The 26,698-nt window shown below is 39.3% G+C and overlaps 8 protein-coding genes across 8 annotated transcripts; 1 reads left to right on the top strand and 7 right to left on the bottom strand.

Annotated features, from left to right (window-relative positions):
* Positions 1-6,902: 6,902 nt before the first annotated feature.
* On the bottom strand, positions 6,903-7,708 carry EAF02_012167 (uncharacterized protein; the record flags this gene model as incomplete). The annotated part of the gene is made up of 4 exons (XM_038908215.1): positions 7,556-7,708; positions 7,406-7,507; positions 7,283-7,350; positions 6,903-7,229 (listed from the first exon to the last, which is right to left on the bottom strand). The coding sequence occupies exons 1-4, from the start codon at positions 7,668-7,670 to the stop codon at positions 6,903-6,905; spliced, it is 612 nt and encodes a 203-aa protein (XP_038751998.1). The 5' UTR covers positions 7,671-7,708.
* Positions 7,709-9,392: 1,684 nt separating this feature from the next.
* Positions 9,393-11,645, top strand: EAF02_012168 (uncharacterized protein; the record flags this gene model as incomplete). Its single annotated transcript, XM_038908216.1, has 3 exons — positions 9,393-9,933; positions 9,979-11,471; positions 11,577-11,645. Exons 1-3 carry the CDS (start codon positions 9,663-9,665, stop codon positions 11,643-11,645), a joined length of 1,833 nt encoding a protein of 610 aa, XP_038751999.1. The 5' UTR covers positions 9,393-9,662.
* A 1,596-nt stretch (positions 11,646-13,241) lies between these two features.
* EAF02_012169 (uncharacterized protein) lies at positions 13,242-14,871 on the bottom strand (the record flags this gene model as incomplete). Its single annotated transcript, XM_038908217.1, has 4 exons — positions 13,242-14,146; positions 14,445-14,537; positions 14,645-14,725; positions 14,808-14,871. 4 exons carry the CDS (start codon positions 14,869-14,871, stop codon positions 13,242-13,244), a joined length of 1,143 nt encoding a protein of 380 aa, XP_038752000.1.
* A 2,221-nt stretch (positions 14,872-17,092) lies between these two features.
* EAF02_012170 (uncharacterized protein) lies at positions 17,093-17,773 on the bottom strand (the record flags this gene model as incomplete). Its single annotated transcript, XM_038908218.1, has 1 exon — positions 17,093-17,773. The coding sequence occupies one exon, from the start codon at positions 17,771-17,773 to the stop codon at positions 17,093-17,095; it is 681 nt and encodes a 226-aa protein (XP_038752001.1).
* Positions 17,774-18,823: 1,050 nt separating this feature from the next.
* EAF02_012171 (uncharacterized protein) lies at positions 18,824-19,474 on the bottom strand (the record flags this gene model as incomplete). The annotated part of the gene is made up of 1 exon (XM_038908219.1): positions 18,824-19,474. The coding sequence occupies one exon, from the start codon at positions 19,472-19,474 to the stop codon at positions 18,824-18,826; it is 651 nt and encodes a 216-aa protein (XP_038752002.1).
* A 1,466-nt stretch (positions 19,475-20,940) lies between these two features.
* EAF02_012172 (uncharacterized protein) lies at positions 20,941-21,672 on the bottom strand (the record flags this gene model as incomplete). Its single annotated transcript, XM_038908220.1, has 1 exon — positions 20,941-21,672. One exon carries the CDS (start codon positions 21,670-21,672, stop codon positions 20,941-20,943), a length of 732 nt encoding a protein of 243 aa, XP_038752003.1.
* A 1,150-nt stretch (positions 21,673-22,822) lies between these two features.
* On the bottom strand, positions 22,823-23,533 carry EAF02_012173 (uncharacterized protein; the record flags this gene model as incomplete). Its single annotated transcript, XM_038908221.1, has 1 exon — positions 22,823-23,533. The coding sequence occupies one exon, from the start codon at positions 23,531-23,533 to the stop codon at positions 22,823-22,825; it is 711 nt and encodes a 236-aa protein (XP_038752004.1).
* Positions 23,534-24,784: 1,251 nt separating this feature from the next.
* On the bottom strand, positions 24,785-25,621 carry EAF02_012174 (uncharacterized protein; the record flags this gene model as incomplete). The annotated part of the gene is made up of 1 exon (XM_038908222.1): positions 24,785-25,621. One exon carries the CDS (start codon positions 25,619-25,621, stop codon positions 24,785-24,787), a length of 837 nt encoding a protein of 278 aa, XP_038752005.1.
* Positions 25,622-26,698: the final 1,077 nt, after the last annotated feature.

The following is a 26,698-nucleotide window of genomic DNA, read 5'->3' on the forward strand; positions in this document are numbered from 1 at the left end:
CTCTTATTGGAATTTTATGGATAATGATTTTATATTATTTTTGATTCTTTTAAATCCTTTCGAATTTAATAATATTATTCTAAATAGTTTTCTTTTCTAAAAGGAATTGTAATATAAAAAGATTATTTGCTATAATAATAATATTATTATTAAAGAATAAAATAATTATTATAATAACTAATTCTTTAATTCTATTTTTTTGAAAAGCTTCATTTATTTTGTTTTGAATAATTAAGGGGGAAAAGGAAATAGAGTTTAGGATTTCTAATTTGATTAGGATTAAATATCTTTGAGTGATTTTAATCTTTTTGTTTATTAGAATAGACTTAATAGCTTTTTCTTTATTAACTAGATTTCATTCTTTTTTTTTTTATAATTACAAAAATTGATTTAATTGGTATTGTAATAATTGGGATTAGATTTTTGACTAGTATTTTAGTTTGGGATTCGATTTTCTGTATAACTAATTCAAAGTAAGTGATTTGGAATGCAATAATATTGAAGGCTATAATAAGCTTTCCTTTTTCGATATATTCTCTAAAAATCTTTAGAAGATCTAATAGCTTTGATTGTTTATTATGTGATTGAAAAAGAGTTGAGATTAGTATTATAAGATCTCTTGCTTTTAGGATTGCTTTTTTTGATATAGTTGTTTTGTTTTGTATTCTAAATTGTTTGTTTTGATTACTAAAAAATATTGTAGAATATTGTTTCTTATTCTGATTGAATATATAAATAGTATTAATTGTATTTTGAATAATAAAGAGATTATTAAGTAGATTGAACTCTTCAATTCTTTTTCCAGAATTAATTAGCTAATTGATTGGTAGAATAGAATTAGAGATTTCGAATTGAGAGTTTTCAGAAAGCAAAGAAGAGCTTAAAGGTATTGGGGTACCTAGAATAATAATAGAATAAGTGTTTAGTATAATGAAGGCTTCAGAAAAAGCCTTCATTATAATCATATCTTCAAGTATTGATGGATTATTGAGATAATTCATATTGAGGGTTTTATTCTTATTTTGATAATTTAAAATGAAAATTTTATACGAATTTTCGTATATATTTTGTATTTGGAATACTAATAATAATATTACAACAACTACTAATCAAAATCATTTAGGAGCAATTGTAATCAATTTGGTTTAATAACTATAATCTAAATCGATTGCGAAAGGGTTGTATTTCAAAGAAAAAGTTTTCTTCGAAATTTGTTGTATGTAGCGGTGCTTGGAAAAGTAATGGCGGCAAAAAGTTTCGTTGCTTATGCAAGTTTTCATCATAAGTGACAGCGTAGGACTTCAAGCGATGAGAGACCTCATGATCATACCCAGCCTTGGTTTGCAGAACATTAAGGGGCAAAGTACAATCAATTGATCACCACTTGCTACCTTTGGGGTCAGACGAACTTAATCCCCGTTTTCTCCTTATGAGCCTGCTGCTCTGAAATTAGGTGATACATTTATGCTCTCGATAGATAGGAGATGGATACCTTTTATACTGCTCTTAATGCAATTAATTGAGCATGCTATCTTAGGCATAGTATTAGAAGTGTAATGTGAGTAGGCTAAGTGATGAGTAGTGAAAATGGAAAGTGTAGAGAAGTTGAGGGTGTACGTTTTTTGTCTGGATTGACCATTCATTGCAGTGGTTCCGAAGAGCCAAGAGCCGAGAATTTTTCGTAGTTACCCCGTATATAATATTACAGATACAGTGTAGTTGCGATTCTAGATACAAGCGTGTCGAGGAGAAGACAGTTCTAAGACTAATCAGAGGATGGCACGTAGCTCTTGACCGGAATCTGAAGGAATCACAATTCTCCAAATGTATGGTTCTGGGGGTACATATTCGGGAACCGTTTCCGAATATAAGATCGAGAGGCTCTTGATAATGAAAGTATCATGCAGCGGCATTAGAAACCAATAGTAACAGTGAAAATACTGCAAAAATTTAAGTTATCCTACAATGTATACTCCAATAGAATAGTTTCACCGTGAGTCCTATAACATAGCTTTGTTGTTCTATCCCGAGTTCGATCAACTAGTGGTGATACTGTCATATTCACATACATAAAGTCAACGCTCATTATCATATCTCAAACGAAATATATCTCTTATCGTATATAGCGGGACTAGCTTACATGATCTGATCCATCGTTCAAAATATTGATATACCAACTTTCTGAGGAAGCGGTTGACATCTCAAGAGTATCTACATGTTCCCTTGGACCTCAAAGCCAATTGGCTTTCTTTGTTGGTTTTAATCGCATAGAATCTTTCACAACGGTTGTTTGTATATCCGAAGCTGGTATCAAGATTCAGGATGCCGGGGCGCGACGTGCCTTGATTGCATTCCTTTGAAATTGCCGAGTGGTGTGGATGTGAAAATCATTTGATACCTTAATGGTTTTCTATTTTTGTTGAATATGATGAATTTCAGGATCTCGTTGGGAATCTTAAATATACTTCTTCCATTATTCGATATATAAGGAGCTTGTGGATCTTCTAGCTAATAGTAAACATGTGAAGAATTCCAACAACTCTTACGATTAGGGATCAAGCAACCATTCGTCATGCAATGAATCTTCAAGAATTGCGATTTGTGCCCCGGTCCATGTTGGAGAGGATATCCGGACAATATTATTCGTCATAAGATTTGAAGATGGCTACTGATGATCCACTACAATGTCGTTGTATTATATTAACAGCAATTATGTATTTTGTAGAACTTACTGCTCTTGTCTTCTTGGCGCTGTTTCATGACAGCGCCAATATACTTTCACACAATGACAAAAATCCAGAAGAGTACATCTGATGAATTGATTCGGATCTACATAACAAGAGATGGAAAGTTATCGACGAGCCGCAAACGAATGTAAATCCACTTCATTCTCAATGATAGGTGAAAAATTGACCAACTACCTCGTGAAGTAGTGGCGGCCGTCCATCTTCCTTTGCTTGAGAAGTGATTGAATTCGTCAACTGCATGGGGCTTTTATAGTATATTTGTGAGATGCTGTGAAAGAATGGTTTGAGCGAGAGATGTGAGGACCACACTTATTGTGGCGAAGAATCCAATAATTAGACAAAATGGACTATGGACTACCGAATTATTGGTTCCTTGTGGAAGGGTCTCTCCCACTGTATAAAAAGTCAAACTCAAAGCGTCAAACTCAGAGCGCCAGTAAGCCTTGGTCCAACAACAAGGAGGCTTAGTATAATGGAGTCCAAGTCAATCTGGAATTGTCTACACAATTGTAGTTTGGTTTCCGATAATCAACACCGGTATGCAAAAAGAAAATAGTCTGGAGAATCGAATTTTGTGGTAGTGGTAATAGTGTTTAACAATGAGACATTTATCTGACGAAATTTACCGATTAAAAATGAACATATCATGCGCCGGTGTTACGAAGCAGCCAAGGGTAAGTTATGAGTAATAGGCAGCAATAGGATAAACCCTTGGACATTTTCCGGTTCTGTTCTAAAGTACCCTCTTCGGCACCAAGTTGAAGGCTTAGCCATTGGTTTATTTTGTTGCAGATAGTCTTGGAGATTCTCTGCGGAGTCTCAAGATGCAGTCAATAAATATGGAGCAAGAGTGAATACCTACGTGAAGGTTTGACCAATCAACGGAGAAGACAGTTTTCCATGAATAGACGAGGCTTCTAGATCAACTTCAAGTGTCACAAAGTTTTGGAGTTTTACTCTCCCGGTATTTATATCATCGCTGCTTCTCCATTTACAGGCCAGTGTTTACTATACCACAAGAGACACATCTCGGCATGCTCTGGTCTATCCTTCGAATTGACTCCGATAATCTTGGTCTGAACTTTTCATGCAGTCATCATGTGGCTATCACTAAAAGAGAAATAACGTTTGCCAACGACAATAACAGAAGCTATCCCTCAGGAAATTGACTGCCAAAATGGTGACCGATATTATTGATACTCTTGGAGGTTAGCTTTTATAATAATAAGGAATAGTATTATTATAATGATAGTGGAAGATCTAGTCAGTTTAAGCTTGAGGGATAAATCGAATATATAGAATAAGAGTTGAATTGAAGTCAATTTAGAAGAGCTAGGCTGAGTTGAGATGAATTGCTTGCTTTTTCCTAGATTTTCTTTAAAGAATATTCTAGGTTTATATAGTTTATAATGAAATTCTAGTATATTCTATGCTTATAAATAAGATCGATTTAAATCGTATCTTATAGAATCATTTTAGATAATAAAAAGAAAGTACAACCAATCAATTTAGCGATATTTCCTGTATACTTCCATCTAGTTCCATTTCATTCTATTCCATTATAAATCAATTTGATAAGAGATACTATTATACAACTATATGATAATATGATTTTATAATATAAGATCATATTATATGTGTATTAGTCATCAAGATATCTCTTATTTAGTAAGATATTAATAAGTGATTTAGTGGACTTATTATGAATCCTCACAGATACCCTGTTTGGAAGCCATTATCAGGGGGCAGAAAGTCCGCAACAAATTCGTATTTACAGGAAAATTTCCCAGAATTGAAAGATAGTGCAAACGGCAATAGACTTATCTAGTTCTCGGCTCCATTGATGATCAGTACTTAAGAGATTTTGTCCTTAAAGAAAAAACAACGGAGAGCCATTTATAGAAAGCTAGAGACCAAACCAAGATCATGAGATTGATAAAATCTACGGGCTGGAAGTGGATACTACACGCGCAGAATTCAAAACTAGAAAGAGGGGGCAATCGTTAGAGCTGATGGCTACAAGTTCTTCAATGAAGTGAATATCATCGAAAGTTTTCATCTTCTTTGACTTAAATATATGAGACTCGGTGAACTGGGGCACACAAGGCTTAGAAATCAACAGCCGCATCAGTATGATTTGCTTTGCTGGGAGGGAGGAACATGAACTTTATAGAATCATCAGTCTACAATTCGATAGTTCTCGTTCATTGGGTATTTTCAGCAATTTTGGAAGAGCAGAGTGAACTTCTATGTGATAAGTGAAAATCGGATGATATGAATTGGATTTTGGTGATGGCGACAGCGACAACTCAGTCAAACATCCGATGACAATAATGCCTATTGATAGTCTAATATGCTCGACACCTATTGCGATAACTTGCTTCCGAAATTTTCCTCCGATATCTCACGCTCGGTACACATTACTCTTCAAGAACATATAAAGTCTATTGCCGGTAGCTTCCTGGGCAGTTTTGTAATGGAAGCCCATTCAACTGATCAAGGCCGTGATAGATTCCTGCTAGTCGATATTTGAGGATATAAAAGGATTTATATAACTTGAGCTTTGAATCAAAGTAGTGAGTGAATCTGACAGTGTGAACAAGAGGCTAGACGTAAACAGGGAGTGGGTCAGAAGGACATGATGACGTGCTGGTGAAGAAGCTCGAGTTCAGGGGCTGAGAATAATCTATGTAGAGATTACTTAAAAATAGTAGAGCTCTATGGTTTTGAAAATTAAAGAAATTTTGACTGTATCTAAAGAATTCAAGATAATCCTGGAGAGGAGCTACTTACAATCTAGTTCTAGAATTGCATTGAGTATATGCCTTTGATTATTTGGGTATGCAATTCATGCGGTAATGTTTTCGATTTCTTCAACATCCGATATCACAGCCTGGAGTCACAAGAAGTAACGTAGCGACACCAAGGTTGACCTGAACGACAGTAGAAATATACGAACAAAAAGAACAGATTCTATTTCCCAAAGTACAACTACCCAACTCTGACTCCATACCAGGCAGACGATCTACAACTGAAAGATATTTTACTTCCGATTAGTCACCAAAGTTTCCATGCACAGTTTTTCTAAGCCTTGACCATCCATTCAGTTGACAAGACTAAAGTAAGCAGAGATACACTTTTTATAGCAAGGGAATGGAAGTATCTAAAGCTCTGACAGAAAGCTAAGAGGGCATTTATAGCGAGCATTTAATCCTCCCAGTGATTGCCCAAGAACAACTTCAACAATTTATTCATACCAAGCACGGGAACGGAAGCTAGGTGTGTCATTGAGAACATTTTATCCTGCTGGATCTATACTCTGAGTATTGCATCTCTATCTGCGTTATCGGTTATACTCTCCCGGCATGTTGAAAAGCAGTAGTAGCTATTGATAGTGGTAGATCTGACCGGCAGTGAGCACAATAAGATGCACCATCGACGACGGATAGAAATTTCAATAGTGTACCGATTTCTTTATATTCACTTGAATTCGAGCGATATATATCCCATATAACTGTGTGCAGAAGTCGCATTTAGCAATCCACATCCAAGATCACATCCAACGTTTTCCATGCGCAACGCGTAGATAGTCTGGGAGTGTGATGGTTGCATGAAGGGATCATTTTATACTACTTCGCGGTAAATGTGGCTTGTGACTCATGACAATTTTTATGGGCGGTGGAAAATTGTTTCTCATGATAGCGATACATCATGATACTGGCTCAGTACTATTTATGCAGTAATTGCGAAACATGGAGTAAAGTACTAGGGTAATTCCTATCGTAAAGAGGCGACCAAAACGGGAGTATAGGAAGCAGTGAAAAGTTTTCTATTATCGCATGGCAAAGCTATTCGAGCGAAAACCTAATAAACTCCACTTGGAAGTGTGAGATTCATCGAGTTTACTATGATGAGAAGAAATGGATAATCCGAGACTACAACTTTTTACTTAACAAATAGAATACATTTTGATTAAAAATTGCTTTTCATTCGGTCTATAGCTCAGAACTCTATATCATCTAAAGTATAACTTGTGGACATCAACCCAGTTGACTGGTATCAAACCGCCAGGTCCAATTTTTGATTTTTCAACCAAGCCCTCCCAAATCCATTTCAAACACCCCCCTAAAAAGAAAAAAGAAAAAGAAAGGCACGCTAGTTGGTCGCAGACGCAGCAGCACCGGAAGCTACACTAGCACCCGTAGGCTTAGCAGCCCCCTTAGCACCTTTACCCTTCTTGTCTCCAGTACCGGTCGAAGCAGCTTTGGTACCACCAGTAGTACCAGTGGCATCAGCGGGATCGGCATCACCTTTGCCTGCCTTGGCCGTTGAGGTAGCTGCCGCTGCTTCTGCACCATTTGGCTTTGCTGCGCCGGTTGCCTTTGCTGCGCCGGTTGCCTTTGCTGCACCATTTGCCTTTGTACCAGTTGCTTTCGCTGCACCACTTGCTTGTGCTACGCCACCAGTTTCCTTTGCACTTCCCTGTGATGAGTTAGTATCATGAGACAGAGGGATAAGTATATGGTAGGACAAACCTTGTTTCCCTTGCCTTTGTTTCCAGTTCCAGTTGAACCTGCGGCGTTCACATTGGTTGTTGCATTAGCTAGAAGTGGTAGTCAGTATGAATGAAAGATATAAGATGAAACCAAAGGACTAACCAGCACTGTCGTTATCGTCGGTATCGTTGTCTCCATTGTCATCTCCGTCGTCGTCGCCGTCATTTTGCTTGTTTTTTGGTGATCGAGAATAGAACTCAAATACTGATCTTGTTAGCTATGTTTGTTTCCCGTGAGGTGCTATTGGCTAACCATTTGGAACTGGTGCTCTAGCAATAAGATCAGAATCGCTCTCTGGCAAAGCTCGAGAAGAAACGAGTGTGGCAGAAATAGCAATGAATGCTAAGATGGATCCGAAATTCTTCATGATGAAAGAGGTATGGTGATAAGCGTCAAGCTGTTAGGTCTATAGGAAAAAGTAATGAAGTAAGAAAGCACAGCTATGAATTGTTATTATTGTCCAATAGTCTATCAAAATAGGAAGATTTACCTCTTGAAAGAATGTAAATGTAAAGGGAATTGAAATAGACACACAAAGAGATGAAGAGATGAAGTGTTGATGTAGAATGAAGATATAAATCTTGAGGCTTTGGAGGCTTTTATCTTCAAGTTCGACAACAATGGCTGATCTGGACCCCATGGAATCTCGAGCTTCTTGAAACCATGAGACGCCAAACAAAGGGAAGATAATCAGCTCATGCTTAGCCCGTCTGATCTTCAATCTATTTGAAAGTTTATTTCGTTGACCGTGTGCTGTCAAACACCCCATCACACTCCATATAGTATCGATTTTCACGCAAGAATCATGAAAGGCACCATATTTAGAATACGAAAATTAGTAGATGTTGTGTGAAATAAAGTTTATTCTACGAAACCCGGATTCTCTGGTACCCACGCCCACACCCGTGGAGAGTGAACTACAATAGCATTCAGGTTAGCGTCGTCGGGAATATAGTTCCAGACAAAAAATAAGCTTTTTAAGCATCAATCGTCTCAAGTGGGGTGTATCTTCGCAACTAAATCTAAAGATCTTTCGTAAGAATGAAATAAAAATCGGGGTGGACAGTTGTACCGAATCGAGATAGTTCTGAATTCGGTAGTGTAGAAACCGGGGTTTCAAACTGTCGATTAAACCAATTCGGCTACAGCGTCAAACGAAAAGGAGGTGTCAAGTACTTCCGAGACGGGTGGGCCCCAGCAAAGATCATCGGATCTGTGAAATACCGCGCCCAAAAAGGAAGTGTAACGGTAGCACAGTATCAAGTGTCCTATTTTAAGAGACGTAAACTGTAGTTTGTATCATCTTCAAATGCTTGGTACATCTGAATAATGGAAAAACTCTCATCCCAAGTCTTGTACATGAGAAACATACCTTGGCTCGTATATTTCGCCAAGTTCTTAGGTTAATGGAAGTCTTGATGGAAGACATAATATGTTCAACTCGAAAAAGAACATAGAAGTGCACTGGAGTCGTTGAACGTATGGTGAATTGAGCAAATTTACTTGATGGGTCCTTGACACCGATCTCTCTGCGGCTTTTGTGCCAGTGGACCAGTTGACCACGCATGGCAAGTTCTTCCAGAACATTGATATTGTGGTTGAGTACCTAGGTAAGTAAATGAAAAATACCCAATTGACTTGAAGATTCAGTCTTAGGAAATAACATCTTTGCTCGGACTCTGTTTATCACGATCTTCTCCACGACACCTGCATGTATCAGTACCGCGGGGCAAACAAGATAACGTTCATAACTCACACCCGCATTTCTAATCTCTTGGCATGAGTCCGATGTATAATGGATGAAGCGGTACTCTTTGGAGAGATTCAAGCAGCCGTAAACAATGCTGACATTGGAGATGATACTATTCGTGAAGAACTAACACATATCTGTGAGGGGGTTTCGTTCCGATCCGATTGCGACCCCGCTGAACCGTTTCCGAGGGAGTACTACACGAGCTATAGTACAATACCGAGAATGCCTAGGTATCTTCGTTCGTTACCAAAAATAACACTCCCATCTTTCCGCATCCACCAGATTATCAAGTACCCAATCTCCGAATAGTAATGATAGACATTTCCCTGACTCTTGCAACGATAACAATGTTGTCGCTTTCGTGATGATTTTGATGTTGTTCAGTCAATTAACTGCTTTCAATTGGCTGCTTACGGCTGAAATGGCTTTCAATCGGGTGACACATGATTGGTCCGAGGTTCTAGCTTTACAGTATTGCCGAGACGAGAAGCTTTGAAGAATTTCGCCCGAACCCGAACTCGAACTCTGAGCGCATTCGTGAGTCAAGAGGCAAATGAATTGTACTTTAAATTAAGAAAGAACAATTGATATGAGGTGACAATAATCATGTCTTCTTCAAGGGCTGTCACAGCATGTCTGCAGCGTAACGTCGCGCGACAAAATGCTTCCAGGATTGCGACTCAATGTCCGCGAATTCTTCAACAATCATTCATACATCCCACATCGCGACCCCGCATTGCCTCATCATTAATTGCTGGCCAACGACGCGCTCTCTCTCTTACAGTCCCTCGACGATTGGCAGATGTTGCAGAGGATTTTGACCCAAAATCGGTGGAGAGAGAGTCGGATGAGGTTGATGTATGTATAGTTGGAGGAGGTAAGAATATTATCACATGCCAAGGGATTTTATTAACATTCACAGGTCCATCTGGTTTAAGTGCTGCGATTCGATTAAAGCAACTCGCAAACGAAGCAGGGAATGAAGATTTTAGGGTCATACTCTTAGAAAAAGCGGGTGAAATTGGGGCACATATTCTTTCTGGCGCGGTCATTGAACCTACGGCTATCAACGAATTATTCCCAGATTGGCTCGCGGAGGACAATGAGAATAGATTCGAAAATGTTACTCCCGTTTCGGGTGACAAGATGCGTTTCCTTACCAAAGGTAGCGCAATTCCTATACCTGCTCCGCCGCAGATGAACAATCATGGCAATTACATCGTCAGTCTTAATCAATTCACAAAATGGCTTGGAGATCGAGCAGAAGAGGTTGGAGTTGAAGTTTATCCTGGTTTTGCAGGAGCAGAAGTTTTATACAAGCCGGATGGATCTGTCAAGGGTGTCGCTACCAATGATCTAGGTATTTCGAGGAGTGGCAAACCCAAGGATAGTTTCGAGAGAGGAATGGAATTTCACGCAAGAATAACCCTGTTCGCAGAAGGTTGCCATGGAAGTCTCACAAAGCAAGTCATCAAGAAATTCGATCTCCGTAGAGATAGCCAACCACAAACTTATGGCCTCGGTATAAAGGAGGTTTGGGAAATCCAACCTGAAAAGTTCAAGAAGGGCCAAGTTGTTCACTCCCTGGGCTATCCTCTCCCAGCAGACACATATGGCGGTGGCTGGATGTATCATTTTGGTGACAATATGGTGAGTATAGGACTTGTGGTAGGACTCGATTATCCAAATCCTTGGATGTCACCATATCAAGAGTTTCAAAAGATGAAGCATCATCCACTTTATAGAGATGTTTTAGAAGGCGGGAAATGCATATCATATGGAGCCCGTGCTCTCAATGAAGGGGGTTTCCAATCGATACCGAAATGCGCCTTTCCTGGTGGCGCCTTAATTGGTGACACTGCAGGCTTCCTCAACGTTCCAAAAATCAAGGGTACCCACACCGCTATGAAATCTGGAATGCTTGCTGCAGAGGCAACATGGACTGCATTGGAGAAAAACGACGACGCGTCCGTTTTCTTGTATGATTATGAAGATTCATTGCGCAAATCCTACATCTGGAAAGAATTGAAGGAGGTACGAAATATGCGGCCTTCATTCCATTCACCACTAAAGCTATATGGTGGTATTATGTACTCCGGACTCGAAGCATATGTTCTCAAGGGTAAAGTCCCCTGGACATTGAAGCATAAATCCACTGATGCTGCAGCTACCAAGCTTGCCGACCAATGTACAAAGATTGAATATGAGAAACCCGATGGCAAAATCTCATTTGACATCTTGACAAGTGTTAGTCGTACCGGTACAAATCACGAGGAAGATCAACCAGTTCATTTGCAGGTCAAGGATTGGGATAAGCATGCGGAGATGGAATACCCAAAGTACAAGGGTATTGAAAACAGATTCTGTCCGGCCGGTGTGTACGAGTATGTTGAGGATTCAACAAAGGATATCGGAGTGAGGTTTCAAATCAATGCGCAAAAGTAAGTTTCTCATCTCAACATTTTGCCTTGATACTAATCCCTCTCAGTTGTATTCATTGTAAAAACATGTGATATTAAGGTACCGGATCAGGATATCAATTGGAGTGTTCCGGAAGGTTCAGGGGGACCAAAATATTATATGACTTAGATATCCAAGCGCATAAAACAATATGTACACCTATTTACACTATATTCAGATGGCTTTTATGTGATGCTGACTTAGGCTGGGTGATATACCGCTTATTTACGAACGGTGAATATTGAGCTCTCGTTATATAAGTACGCCACACATTCTTTTCAAAATCCCTAAGAGCTACTAACTTCAATTTCACTAAATAACAAGGGATGGGTCTACTGGTCTAGAGATTGTCTCATCTACTCTTGCATTTAATGTTTCTCACGTAGAATATCCAAGGAGAGTCCATCAGAGCTCTACAGTAATTTTGCTCGCTTAACTTCTCTTCTCGCTGTCGCTGTGCTCTCTTTTCGTCATGTCCTGATCCGGTGAGTGTCTTCTCATCATCACTTCAGCTTATTTCTCACTGCCATATTGAATAGTTGTATTCGTCTAATATGACTAGATTTGACAACGTCTCGACTCTCGAGAAAGAGATTAGACTATGTGTCCGGGAGGGAATGGCTAGTTTGAGTAAGGTTATTTGATGCATTATGAACCTGCACAACATATGGTCTTTAAAACCATTTGACTTTGTTTGTAGGGCGGGTACTTAGTCTGCGTGGGATGTTTAAATAGTGGGTGGGTGAGATTCGTAGGGTAGTTAAATGTGGGATCCGGTTTGAGGTTGTTGGTTCTTGCGACATTGGGCTATTTACTGGTGGAGTGGAAATATTCAATGCTTTTGTATAAATATCTCCCTTTGTTGCACTCAAAATACAGGTAGAAGAAAGCGCAATCGAAGATGGCGAAGCACATGAGGATTGTGAAAATATTCGCTCCGTTCTACCGCCTTGTGTGGTAAATTCCAGCCTCGGAGGTTCATTTTCTACTAGAAATTTGAGTATTCATTGTCGAATCACCTTTCCTCACTGTCACTTCCTTAGTGAAGCCGTCATTTCTCGGATACTTTTGTTGTCGCTATTCCATGTGTTTACTGTAATATACATAATACATCAGTGTAGACCTTTCCGGGTTCTTGACAGCGATTTAGAGATGCAGGTGTTTGTTTAAAGAAAATCGAAGACTCGGTTTGTCTTCCCTTGACTCACTTTTAATAGGTGCCTCTTCGTCTTTGCTCTGGGATTTATCGAGATAATTGATGTGTGAGATGATACCTTATTATTGAAAAATCGGAATTCTATGGGAAGCGAAGTATGGTAATTTGCTAAAGAAGGGTGTTGGGAATCTCCCTGGCCAGCCTCGTGAAGTTTAGAGAGGTAAAATAAAAAGAAATACGCGAATCACAAGTTGTGGAAATGAACACAACATAGAAGGGAGGCACTTCATATTAAAGGTCTTCAACTCAGAGTAGGATTTTAATGATTGATATTTGAATCATATTTTGGTTATTGATGTTTGACTATCTAATAATAGTTGGCATAGTCTCTACTTAAGAATTCACTCGAGCTTCATCGGGATATCTACCTAATGCACTCAAGATTCGGCGTCAACATAAAGTGATTGATGTTCGAAACCTAGAAAGAACTGTCCATTTCTCCACATGTCAACTAACTAAACTATCTGGGACTGGTCTTCCAGCACGACTCTAGAATCATGGAATTAGCACTATTGGGATAGATACGAGATGGTGGTATCGCCACTTGCCAAGTTGTCTTCGGCATCTGAGATGACTGTGCGAGGAGCTGATACGGTGGTTTGGCGACTTGGGAATTGGTCGTCGATGTCTGGAATAACTACACCTGGATACGAGATAGTATCATCCCGACTTATAAAGTTGTTGCCAGCTTGTGAAATGCCTACACGTGGGGCTGATATAGAGGTTTGGCGACTTGTGAAATTGTCGTCTGCGTCAGGAGTAATTGTGCGTGGAGCTGATATGGTGGCTTCGCGGCTTGCTACGTTTCCATAGGCATCTGGAATGGGTGCATATGGAGACTGGTAGACGAGTTTAGGATGACTGTATAGCGATTTGTATGGAATGGGAGGACCATTCATAAAATCTAAGTCACCGGCCAGCTCATCCCCTTCAGAAGAACCTTCTCTTGACCCCGGAGAGTTATAATCCGCAAGCTTGCTCAGTTCCCGAGTTGCAATTCCTGCTACAGGGGTCCCCTCATTAATATCAAGAACAGCACTCACGGGGGCTGCACCACCGATTCTTCTCGAGCTTCTTCTAACAAAGTCCTCGCTGGCACTCAATTTCGACTTCAAACGTGAACTTCTCTTCTTCTCAGCAAGAGTTTTCTTCCCAGCCGGGCCGCTTTTCTTGGTCGAAACCTTTTCCCCACCGACAGCGTTGTTTTCCTCTAGAGTCAATTCCTCTGCTTCTTTTTCTTCTTCGACAATGGCAACTTCGGGCTCTCTAATAAAGCCAAATGTGGATCCTCTAGGATCTCTTGTTGGTTTGATAATCGTGTCAACCTGCTTCGGAACTTTGCCAACGCGAGCGTCAGGGCGACGCTTTGGAAGGTAGCAAGGGCTCATGACGGTAATATATCCGTGTTTTGTGTCTATGAGTGAGTTATTAGGAGACTAGGCAAGACGTGCGAGATTCATCTAGGCTAGAGGCAGGACTTTCGATAGTTTAAATTGCAGTCCTGTAAGGAAAATATCCACAATCTAATATTATGGGTTGAAGTCTGGAATATTGGATTCATTTTGAATGATGTGGTCTTTTTTAAACGCCGAGAAGTTGTATTCAGTCTGCCGATCCAAACTATTGGATATCCTGACTGATTGAAACAACAGGTCAAGGGAGAATGCTAGACTGTAGGCGGAGTATTGAAATAAAAGAAAGGAGATACGTACGTCTATCATAGAGTACAAACTTATTGACTTGTCTCTTATCGTATGTGATAGAATCCGCAAATTCAGGAAGAGGTGTCGGATCCTTATCTTTCACTAAAATTTGACACAAAAGTTAGTTCTGGCTGGTAATTTTATTTCTGTCCGCAAAAAAACAGAGGTTGCAACAGATGTGCGACAAAAGGATTGGTAGGGCAACATACAAATAGCATCGTAGACTCTAATAGTTTCCATGATGATCTCCGCATTTCTAGTTGTAATAGATGGATGGTTGTTTCTGGCTTCTAATTTCACGTTAGCTGAATTACTTCACTGGTCTTGTGGAATTGAGGTGGAGGATTAATGATTGAAGTAGTTTAAACGTACTGGATTTCAATGCGCGCCATTGAGCGTCAGTGTAATAAACCGGCAAGTCAAGCATTCGCGGCATGATTAAGATTTTTTGTAGATAATCGACCTTGTTTTTTGGAAGTTGGTTGTTGTAGAAAAGAAGTTTGAGGTTCTTGTGGTGGAAAGGTTTATTTGGTTGAAGTTGTGGTTCAAATCGGACGTCGAGATTTGAGTTTGTCTTGATCTTGACTTTGAGGTAACTTTGTAGGAGAATTTATTGTGAATGGAAGAAGGAAAATGGAAGTTGGGAATGTTGCAAAGCTGATAGCTTAAGTACCTAGGTAGATACTGAGTGGTGCGGTTCTCTGTATCGCTTAAGATGGGATGATTGATTTGTGATTGAGTACGGGTCCAATACGGCTGAACAGTACCTCGCTGCTGGATTTTGGTGATTGAGTGACAGTATCGAAACATTAATTGTTTGAGGATCAGTAAAGTACGAAATGTATTCATGTTCAAATCGTGCTTTTTATATTGGTCGTTCACTTGCATATATTAGGAAAGGTCTATCCAGGTGGAACCGAATAACGTGACTTGCAATCCGAGTCCATGGGATAGATGTTTAGGAGACCCTAGAGTAAATCGGCACAATGATTCTCATCAAGCGTCAAGTGATTCACTACTCTCTAAGAAGTAACGATCGCTTATTGTGATTCCTCGTACGATTATAGATCTTCCACGTATAGTAAGTGGGCTTAGGTCCCCAATGTTCGTTTGCACTTCCCCCAAATTGTTTATTCCTATTATTGTAAAATAAAAAGTTATCTACTAGGCCCTTAAGGCCTAGTCGTCCTATATAGTCTTAGACTGAAGGTGGACGTAAATTCAATCAATCAATCAATCAATAGATCTTCCACGTTATACTGACGTCCGTAACTTGATTTTTACATCCACGGCCACCAATATCTGGAATCTTTTCTCGTCTAATTCAAAGTTTACGGCTTTGATTTTGAGCATTTCGAGCGCTCCTGTGGGCATTGAGCTTCAGCAGGCCACGCGATATTTATTACTAATCTTAAATGACCCCATAGTCCTATTACATGCCAGGCCGCTTGTACGGGTGTAGCTCTTTTTCTTTCCATCTGGCTACGGTCGATGACAATTTAATAATCTCTCTGCTAGCGAATTCGGAGAATATGGTTTAGGAACGATCTATTGCATTCCTCACTTTCTTTATTTTTTACATTGCATCATTCAAATTACCACTTAACTGTTACCACACTTGTTGATGTGGTTTTGAAACACCTGTAGGACTCGTTCAAACCCTCTTGATAAGTCTAAGACTCTTAGTCTTTGAATTCCTTTGATTCTACATCAGAATGAAGGACTTGAACACGCTAAGACGTATTATGAAGATACGTTAAGTTAAAGGGCAGAGTTTCCAAAGTGTGCATGATTGAGCCTAAAGATATGGATGGAAAAGGTAATTCAAAGTATTCTCGTGCTTTGGGACAATAGTGACAGGTGAAGTTCCAGGTTATTCTAGGGTAATACTACTAGATATACATTAAAACTTACAACCACTGCGACCTGACAAAGTTACATCAGTTATTACTTGCCTGTTTGATGCACAATTAATGATAACTTGTGGAACTCTTGTTTCTTTCTATGTTCAATAAACCGTTCTTGATGCATTGAATAAGATAATACTGAGTCTCTCAATTATAATAAGCTTCCAAACCCGAAATTTGATTCCAACATAACGTCGAAAAAATATCCAGTATGCAACTCACTTTAGCAATTTGACCTTACTGAATTTTAATGTCACAAAAGCTTGGTTAGCCAAATTTAATAGATTATTTTATGATACATATCTTCCGGTCTGCTCCGATCATTTTCCTCTGATCCAGTTACCCAAAACTTGCCTTCTTGTCCTAACAAGTGTGACATGATCATGTCATTTGAACAAATGCAATCTTAACAATATTCCAGCATATCTGACACTTCCTGGTGAATGTCCTCCCAAACTGTAATGGTCTTGGTATATGATACTTAAAGTGCTCTCGTGGCGGCTGTTGGAATGAATTCTCGCTTAATTCAACCTTAGCGTTCGAGGGTCTCTTGTAGATATTTATTAACTAGATTTCCTTAATCGCACTATCTCGAACATCGTCTTTGAAATTAAGATTCTTAGAAGTATGATCGAAGAATATGCCATTGTAGAAGCCGATCTGACGATGAGGGTGCTCTGATGGATGACATCGAGGTTTAGGTACCATCATAAGCTCAGGGTTTTGTTGTCGGTGTGACATTTGTGTTTCTTAAGATGTAAAGAGCGGCTGTAGGGTATCCATTCCAGTAGAGTTATTGGCAGCGAAAATATCTTCGGAATGTAAATTCCTTGGTCTGGAGCTAGAAGTTGATTTTTTAACATCTTCTCCAATCTGGGGACCAATTGGATCTCGCATTCTCGAACTCGAGCTTGGATAAGCCTCTTTAGCTTTAACTCTGTCTAGAGGGGAACCAAATATTTCTAAGTCTTCTGCTAAGGTATTGCTGTCGCTATCTAAGCGAATATGATCATGACTCCGCTGAGAGTCGTTCACGAATTGATCGCTAACAGTAGTTTCCTGTTGAATGCGGTGACTCCATGATTGCGGACGAGGAGACAAAGCGGTTGAACAACCAGGAGATGTACTATTTGAAACAGAACGGGCTATAGAGTTCTCTGATGATAAGTCGGTAAAACAGCTCTCTTCGCTATTGCCATCATTGTCAACATCATCGTTGACATCATCTAATGTTTCATATGGATAAGGGCCAAGATATTCGGATGTGCGTGCCTCGAATGGCCTGGCGTTTTCGGAAGAATCGGGAGTTCTTTCTTGAACTCCCTCTGTGGAAGGCGCTCCGTCTCCAAAAATGTTGCTTTCATTGAGGCCTTGACGCCTACGCTTGACCCGAGCTTTGAAACTACGTTGAATACTATCTGATAAATGCATATTGATAGGTACACTTTGGTGGTTTCTAGAAAGATTTGATGGAGATGTTATCGACAAAGCCTTTGCTCTTATTTTGTGCAAACTTCCTTATCTTTCAGAAGAAATTCAACTCCAGAGATGATCTTTTAATAATGATAGATGATACAATGAGGTATAATACGGTCTTTTCTATGACTCCGGCTCTAGTTTTCAAGCAGAGGATATTTATTATCAGCATGGTACAACGCATACGGCCAGCACTAATTTGTAAACAGCAAGCATCTTCTATACGGCACCGTGTGTATAGTAACACACAAACCGTAACATTATGTATTCTTGAATATGAACCTGAAGCAGCTTATGCAAAGAGACTATTGTGTTGTGTAGGCGATCAACGTAAGTCAGAGGTTCATGCTTGAGAAGTCTAAGCTGGGGGTCTAGGCTGGGAGTGGCATACTGGTCTTTATATTGATAGTAAAAATGCATATGATTGATCCAATTTAAGCTTCGCAACTGAATTTCATGTTGAGTCTTGGTTAAACTATAGTTTAATTTTAGATGCTCGAGTATATGTCCAGACGTTTGCTATAACCCGGGGGGGCAGCTATTCTGACGTCTAAGTTATGGTCACATATTAATTCTTTATTCTCATATAGCGATTTCAGAAGGTTCAATAGGTCATTCTCACGTTTTAATCAGGATAAGGTCACCAAGATATGTCAGAATTATATTGCAGAGTTCTTTGTGTATAACTAGGTACTAGATTTAGCGCTAAAGTGGCGTTCTCGTACCACAATTGAGATCGCCTTCTCGAACAGTTGCAACGAGTGGGTATACTCCGTGCTTTATACTGGTTCCCAAAACCAACCTGTAAAAAGGACTACAAATGTCTGCAGTTGTTCCTCCCTGATAGTTCAAATTACCATGTGCCTCCGTTACCCCGAAGCCCCTTGGTCTTTGCACCTAGATGCATAAGTGCTCAAACGCCGCTCTATCTTCCTCGATGCATGAGTACTCAAACGCCGCTCTATCTTCCTCGATATATGGCTGTCAGAAACATCAAGCATTGATTCAAGCTTGTTCTCGATTCCGATTCATCTTTACACGTAGTCTATACGCAACCGGAAGGATCAATTCATCCCGACACAAGGGGCATGTATCATGCTTCTTCAACCATTCAACGATACAATCCCTACCAAATACATGTCCACATTTTGGCATCTTTGAAGGCTCGTGATTGGGTTCAAGGGGAATGGTAGCCTCAGCGTATGCCTCAATACAGATACCGCATTGTTCAAAGTCTAATGTCGCAGCATCGACTGGTGGCAGCATATCCTTGATAGCTCTGGCTCGATCGTGGTAGCTCTTCCTAATCTCAACCACAATGAACTTCACTGTGCCATCCGAATTTCCTAGAAGAGCAAACCGCTTTTGTCCATCCAAATTGGGATTTCTACGAAGTTCCTCAGTTGAAAGTAATGGGACTGTCTCCGGTTCAAAATCTACAATATCCTCAAGACTATCGAAATCTTGCCCCGTGAATGCTAAATTCCCGGTAGACACAATATCGAGTGTCATACCAGACTCTTCGTATTGAGCAGAAAGATTGAGCCAATCCATGTGTCTTCGTGGTCTTGTGAGGTTAAGACGATTGAATATCTCCTGTGAGAAGGTATTTTTGGTCGACGACGAAGAGCGGACGTTGCGGAATCGTGAAAGCATAGTTTCCATTAAAGACATAGTAGATTGACTTTGCTAGAAACTCGGGTTGATTTGAGATTTTGATGAGGTTGGGTGGTTACTGTTCTGAAATTTGTTATCCTTCGACTCCTTGAACTTATTGGATGATGAAAGTATTTGTGATGGATCTATAGAAAGATAGAAACTCTTATTGACAGGCATAGATGCTCCTTATAAGCTAGATAAATCATTCTTACGGCATCATTCAGACACTCTTTGACAAAGTTTTATTACTGTCGTTAGAACATGATATTTGGAAATGTTACGGCTGCTACGGTGCAAGATACGTTTTCATTACGGGCTTCCATGTTGTCGTTTGACTTCACTATTATCATTCTCGTTAATTTTATCTATTCACTCGCGTGAGAAGCGACTACAAAATCGCCGTAAGAGTGAGTCAGAAATTGAATTCCATTTGTATTTTATATACAAACGAGACTTCGTAAAGAGTACATGTAGAGCAGATTATTTTCCTACAGAGCAAACAATTGAAAAATTCGAACAGATTATATACAAATCATTTCAGAATCTATTATTGATACAAGCTGAATTTTATACTGAATTGAAATAAACATAATATTGTAAAATGGATAATGGAGTTCATAGACAATCTATAGAGTTGGTAGAGCCTTCAATAGATCATTTGTAAAGCAAATTGTTCGTAGATCATCTGTACATGTATATTATTTTTGCGCAGTCTCAGTGTATTCAATAGTCTAGACTACAGTCAAACAATATAAGGGTCTGAATATCTAGAAGCATTTAAAAATCTTAAAATCTTAAAAATTTCAATATTCCAATGAAATTCGACATCATGAATGATTTGAATGTTCTAATTGGTTTGGGGATTTGATAATCTTTATTATTAGATTGTAGTCCGGAATATTGAGTACCCTACGCAGTCTGATACAGACTTCGGGTCAGTATTGGGATTGATTTAGTAGAGCAAACCGAATTCTATTGATAGAAGATCACCTGAATGGAATTTGAAGCTTTATACTTTATTTTCATGAAATTCGAACATTAATGGTGACATCAATTAAAGATCTACATTCACAAGTTTTTATATTACTCTTATAAACATTCAACTGCACGACTATTCGCAAATTCATTTGCTCGTCTATATTTATAGATCATTTGTCTAAGCTGTCTTTTTCACTCATGTATCTGAGAGAGTATTTCACTGTTCGATGTTCTCAAAAGTTTCTTTAAGTTTATTGATATATTGGAAACTATCTATCATCTACATTGCAGTTCCATCTAAACTGACTGAGCTCTGTTATTTATAGTAGCTTCATAGGTAGAGGTTCAAAATGGGCTGAAAGTATTCCCAACTGATCATCCTGATGTTGAGGCCCTCCAATCTCTGTTGGTGGACTATATGACGAATCAATATCCATCCTTATCAGTCCCTGGCCTGATATTCCTCGTGTTCGCCATTCCAAACCCTATTCTACCCACATCTGTAGATGAAATGGCACAGGTAGTGACGCTTTCCGACGACACATTGGGCATGTATTATTATCCTTCAACCATTGTGTAATACACCGCCTACCAAAAATATGCCCACATTTCTTTATTTTCACTGCAGTGTGATGTGATTCATTTGAAATATCGATCGAATCTTCGAAACCGTTCGTAATTTCAGAAGTAGCTTCCAAATTGGTTACCACTGTTTCGGGCTCGCTTAGAGTGGCAGCCGTGGTATATGACTCAATGCAAATGCTACAATGCTCCGAATCAAGAGTTTCAACATCCACAGACTCGAGTATCTCATTGATAGCCTCAATTCGGTTCGTGTAATCGAATAAGATTTTCACAATCATGTTTCTCATTCTCCCATCATCATAGTATAGAGCTGCAAGAAATCGATTTTCTTCTTCCAAATCTTCTTCAATGTCAATTTCACCAGAAGATATCCTCGGACCATCGCTATCGCTATATGCGATGTCAATCGCGGCTCTTGCAATGTTTTCGAACTCTGGATTGGTACGGCTCATGTCGCCATTAGGGGAAATAACTTCGATTGTGACTCCATGTGTCGCAACCATAGTTGATATCATTGCGGGAATCGGATTCAATGGTGTCATTGGCGTGGGGGGTCTTGTCGTGTTCTCAGGAATTCGGAAACCACGTGGTGGGATGCGGTGTGAGCGCGAATTAAGTCTATGAGGAGGCATGGTGCTTCCGGTTTGTTGGAGGATGGAAATTATATTCGTTATATCTTTCTTGTAGGTTGGTATTAGGTGAGTGTTTATGTTTCCGAAAGAGATGTGCTATATGGTATTCCAAGATCCAATGTCGAGAAAGTGTTGTGAGTTGGTTGGAAAACGTTACTTGTTGTTGATGATCGAAAATGAAGAGAGAAACGAGGAAGTCCCAGTTACTAGACTTGTTTATAAGTTGGCTACTGTGTTCATACTGTTCCAATATCATCAACGATACGGTCTGTCTGATACAGGAAACAGTGAGCGCAAATACAGTCCATCATGCTATGCGTGCACCTCAGGGGACAAAATATGACTTCTACTGCTTAATTTGGTACAAAGAAAGGTCAACTGATCTCCCGCTTCAAATCAGTGGAATTGAAAAGTGGTGTGATCTTATCAAGGTAAATCTATTACTTTCGTGTATCTGTTTCTTGTGTTACACACGCCGAGACCGAGTCAGATCATGGGGGATGATGTATATATAAAGGCATCGTCATGTGGGCCCTGGATCTAATGGAATTAAAGTATTTGTCAGGTATACTCCAATGTATATGGTTCATGTGAAGGACAAAGATTAATAAAATACTGGATCATATAGTAAAGGAATGTGTTTTATTTTAAGGAGTAGGGGGGTAGATTCTATAAGGATAGGTTCTATATTAGAAGAATAAATTTCACGGTGGAACCCACGATCATGTGCCTTTCTTTCTTTCTCTTTCTTGAAACTCAGATTCTAGTCTATGATTATTGGAACTCAAATTTTGATACAGTTTAGGATAAACTCTATTTAGATTATATGATAGAATCTACGAACCCCAGGGGCGTGCCAGTGACTTGTCATAATTTTCAATGTCTCTGTATGTGATTTTTCTTTTGATTTTTTAAATAATCCAATTCTCTACGCATTTTAATTATCCCTGGATAATACCCCACTTGATCGCTAAGAAAACCATTGCTAAATGCACCAACCAAACGCTGATTCAATATTCTGTTGCGCCTACGCACGAAACTGAACAATTGGAAATGTTCGTAACCCTCACTGGGCCTTTTCGATCAAAGGTAAACCCCCGCTGTAATTCATATTCCAAAACGTTTGAAGACCTCCACGGATGAAATTTCTCTATTCGAGATCTACCCTATTCCGACACAGAGGGCAGGTAGAGTGGTGTTTCAACCACTGAATAATACAGTGTTTGCCAAATATGTGCGAGCATACTGGCACTGCACAAGCTATGTGAGAGTTGCTGGTGTCTGGCCGCATAGTATGGAGTCTCTGGCAATCATTGCAATAGCGTATGTCCTTGACCACAGTAGGAGCATGTAAGGTTTCATTGTATTTTTCCAGGCAAATAGGACAGCGGTCTGATTCGCCGGCAGATACGGGAGAAAGATAACTTTCAATCTCTTCAAGTCGAAAATTCTCATAACAACTGCGTTTGATCATCGTGTCATCTTCAAAGATCAAAGGCGGAGGATTAGGTAGGCCCCCAAACTCCAGGGGTCGAGCTTCTGCGTCCTCGGCTTGAGAATTCGCTATTGCTTCCGTGTGATTTTCAGATGCCTGTCGTGCTTCTTCACCCTCGGATTGAGAACCCACCAATTCCTCGTCGTTCTCAGATGACACTAGTGCTTCTATTCGTGCTCTAATCCGCGTAGCCCATGCCCCTGCCCCTGGTCTTCCATATATGCCATTAACACCATTTAAATGCTGTATAATTTCAGCCATTTGTTGAGATTGTCTGAGGCTATCAGCCCGAGTAGACTGGTCAGAAGATACATCTTGCTGGGCGTCCGACGATGACTCAGTTTCCGGGGAGGGAGAATTTTCCATAATTGTTGTGTGTTGGTAAATTATACTAGTGATTGGGCTGAGTGCGTTCTTGGAGGAGTTCTTTCTATATCGTTTGAGTATGAGAAGTGCTAATGAATAGAATTTGAGATTCCTTGACCTGTATTAATATTTCTCCAACTTGTTAAAGAGATGATTTGTGTGAAAATTTTGTAGAATGTACTTTACCTTTTTATGTTCAGAAATGGCCAGCGCGGCTCAATCCACTGGTTTAAGCACTAGAATAATCTACACGCCGTTTAAAGTTTAATTTGAAAACGATCCAGTCTCTTCGAATTCTTTAGTTTAAAGACGCGCACTAAGTTTATCAGTCGAATAGTGAACAAGATCGGGAAGCTGCTTTGGCTTTCGGCTTTCTGTGCGACACCCCAAAATGATACAAAGTACTATGCTTACTCCACCTCAACTTTTGGTTGTACACATATTATTATATTAGAATTCTGTGATATTCCTATGAAAATGATCTCTAGTCATATCCTAGTGTGGAAGATCATAAGCGCCAGTGGACTACTCAGTGGGCCACTAGTGATACTTGGTCCTCTTTAAATTTTTCTATTCGAGAGTCTAGAAGATATGCTACATTTTTTCAAGAAAATTAAGTTAAATTCCATTCATTTGTGACTTTCAATAGGTATCGAAGGGAGTCCAAATAAGCTTTTGAGGTTCTTTCCTTTTCTGTTCGCTTTCCCCCTCACCCTTCCCTATCTGCATTCAGTTTATCGATTGATATATAGTGTATCTGCAGTTCCTGGCGACAGTGATATGCATACATCAAGCTTGAACGCCAAAATCCCAAGAGCTGACAATAGACCTGTAAAACGTGCGGTAAGAGTTTCGGCGTTAGATCCCAGGTCCGCTGTCAAAGAAGTGAATTTTGAAGTAGCCAGTCTAAGTTTAGCTCAAGGAGCCGTCAGAGTAGTGAAGGAAGTCATTCTCTAGATCGATGGCTAAAATTCACTTTGTCAAGTAAGATTAGTTTGAAAATCGAGTCTGTCTCGTTTGGCTTTCTTTTAATTGTATAGTATTTGTTTCATCTACCTATCTTGAAAGTCCTTCACTCAACCGCTCAATTGTGCATTCGAAGAGAAGTACATTCGCTTGCATCCCACCAGAATGCTACAAGTGGCCTCTGAGATTACCAATGCTTATCAACTCTGTGGAATAGCTGACATTTTCAATTATCCTCCCTAAATAGCTTCTTCACTTTCTCCAATTCTGATGTAGTACGTCCACTCAATAGTCGTAAACATTCGAAGAGTCAGTGGGAATGTCGAGTTTACCGCGGCACATTGGACAAGTGCTCTTTTTCTCTTCTTTAAGCCACATATTGATACACTCCCGCCCGAAGACATGCTTACAGCCTGGTACCATGCAAGCGCCATGAGAAGCACCATTTTCTGGACTTGAGTCGTATTTTTCGTTGCAGATTGGGCATGGTACCGATTCCGTTTGCGTTTCATCAATAAGGACTGGAGTCAAAAGCTCGTCGATGGCCTGGTTTCTGTGATTTTCTTCGATATCTGCATGAGAATGACGTGGTCTAATGCCCGCGTATAAACAGTGGAAATCATATATTATTTCTATAGGTATCGTTTGAACCGGGATTCCGTCTTGAATATCAATTGTCGATGCTGGAGTGGTGCCACTGCCATTACGATCGTTCAGTTGTTGCCTGAAGAGCACGAGAGCTTCCACTACATGCTGATTATTCATGTGGGTATTTGGAAACCTGGTTCGAATATACCGATTAAATCGGGACCAGATCTCAGCATTAATGGACTCCACATCCTCAGCAGCAGCTTCTTGTGGCACAACATTTTGTAAAGAAGTGCCTGAACTATCGTCATCGGTAAGGCCACCCGAAAGCTCTTCGTTGTTGGCAGGGTCACTACTCTCGGTATCTTCAGGAGTGTCATAAGAAGTAGTATCTGCTGGAGCCTCATCTTGCAGAATATTTTCATGTAGAGCGAGTGATTCAACAACAGAAGATCCAGCATTTCCAGAAGTGTTTTGTTGCCCAGATCTTTCTACCTCCTCAGTGGCCGAAATGTTACTCTGCCCAGAAGACATAATGATGGGAATTTCTGTGTGTAGAGTTTCGAAAGTTGAAGAGTGGAAACAGTTTAATTTTCTGGTGTTATTGTAGATTTGATATATCTCGAACAATTTTTGAGCTGCCAGGAGAGTATGAAGTGTTCAGTCGATGGTTGAATACTTTAAGTCAGAACAATGTTATGATGAGAGATATTTGTGAGGAAGATGGAAGTATTACACTCATAACAAATGATCCTTAAATATCACAAAAAGAGTTCGATATAAAACAAGCGACTTTTAATACAGCAGTCTGCCAAAGCTCTGACGCTATGTATTGGACAACTTTTATGTTAGAAACAAGTATGCAAGAGTTTGTATTCTTGCTGATAAAGTGAGTAGATGAAAGTGAATACTCAAGGGGGTTAGGAGATCAGTGACCAAAAATTTGAACATAGCTCACAAAGAAGATCTTAGATTTCAAGAGATACTTTGCATAATCATGAATTTTATATACGAAATATTAGATATGATATAGTTTAGATATCAACGAAGATGTTTATGTATAAATTTGAACTTGCCGTTCCGAGCTTGAAATAATCACGTAAGTCGGTTACCCTACTTTCGGGCCACCCCTGTTTTGGGCCACTTTTCGACCACTTTTCACACCAAAAATGAAATTTCTAACTTTCTTATTTATAAATAGAATACATTGAAAATTTATATACATATAATTTAGATTGATTTAAGCTTATTCTGAAATTTTTAGATTTTTAGGATTTTTCTGTATTGAGATTTAGAGCTTTAAAATATCGATTTTTTAATTTGTATGGGAATCACATATAAATTGAAATTTTTTATAAAATCTTTAATAACTTTTTAATAAAAATTGCTAAAAATAAACTATGAAATTTTATTATAAATTTATAGTATTTTTAATATAAGAGATTCAGAAAAAATAGAAAATTTCTTATAAATAAATATTTATAGGAATACCCTCAAAATGACAGGGATTATTTATTTATTTATTTATTTATTTATAGTGATTAACGTCTTGTGGGGGACCTCCCTAGGGGTATGAAAGATGTGGCTAGATTTAGAGTTACAAATACAGAA

This window comes from Botrytis sinoallii (genome assembly GCF_014898435.1).
Source record: "Botrytis sinoallii strain Bc 23 chromosome Unknown BSIN_043, whole genome shotgun sequence".
NCBI lineage: Eukaryota > Fungi > Ascomycota > Leotiomycetes > Helotiales > Sclerotiniaceae > Botrytis > Botrytis sinoallii.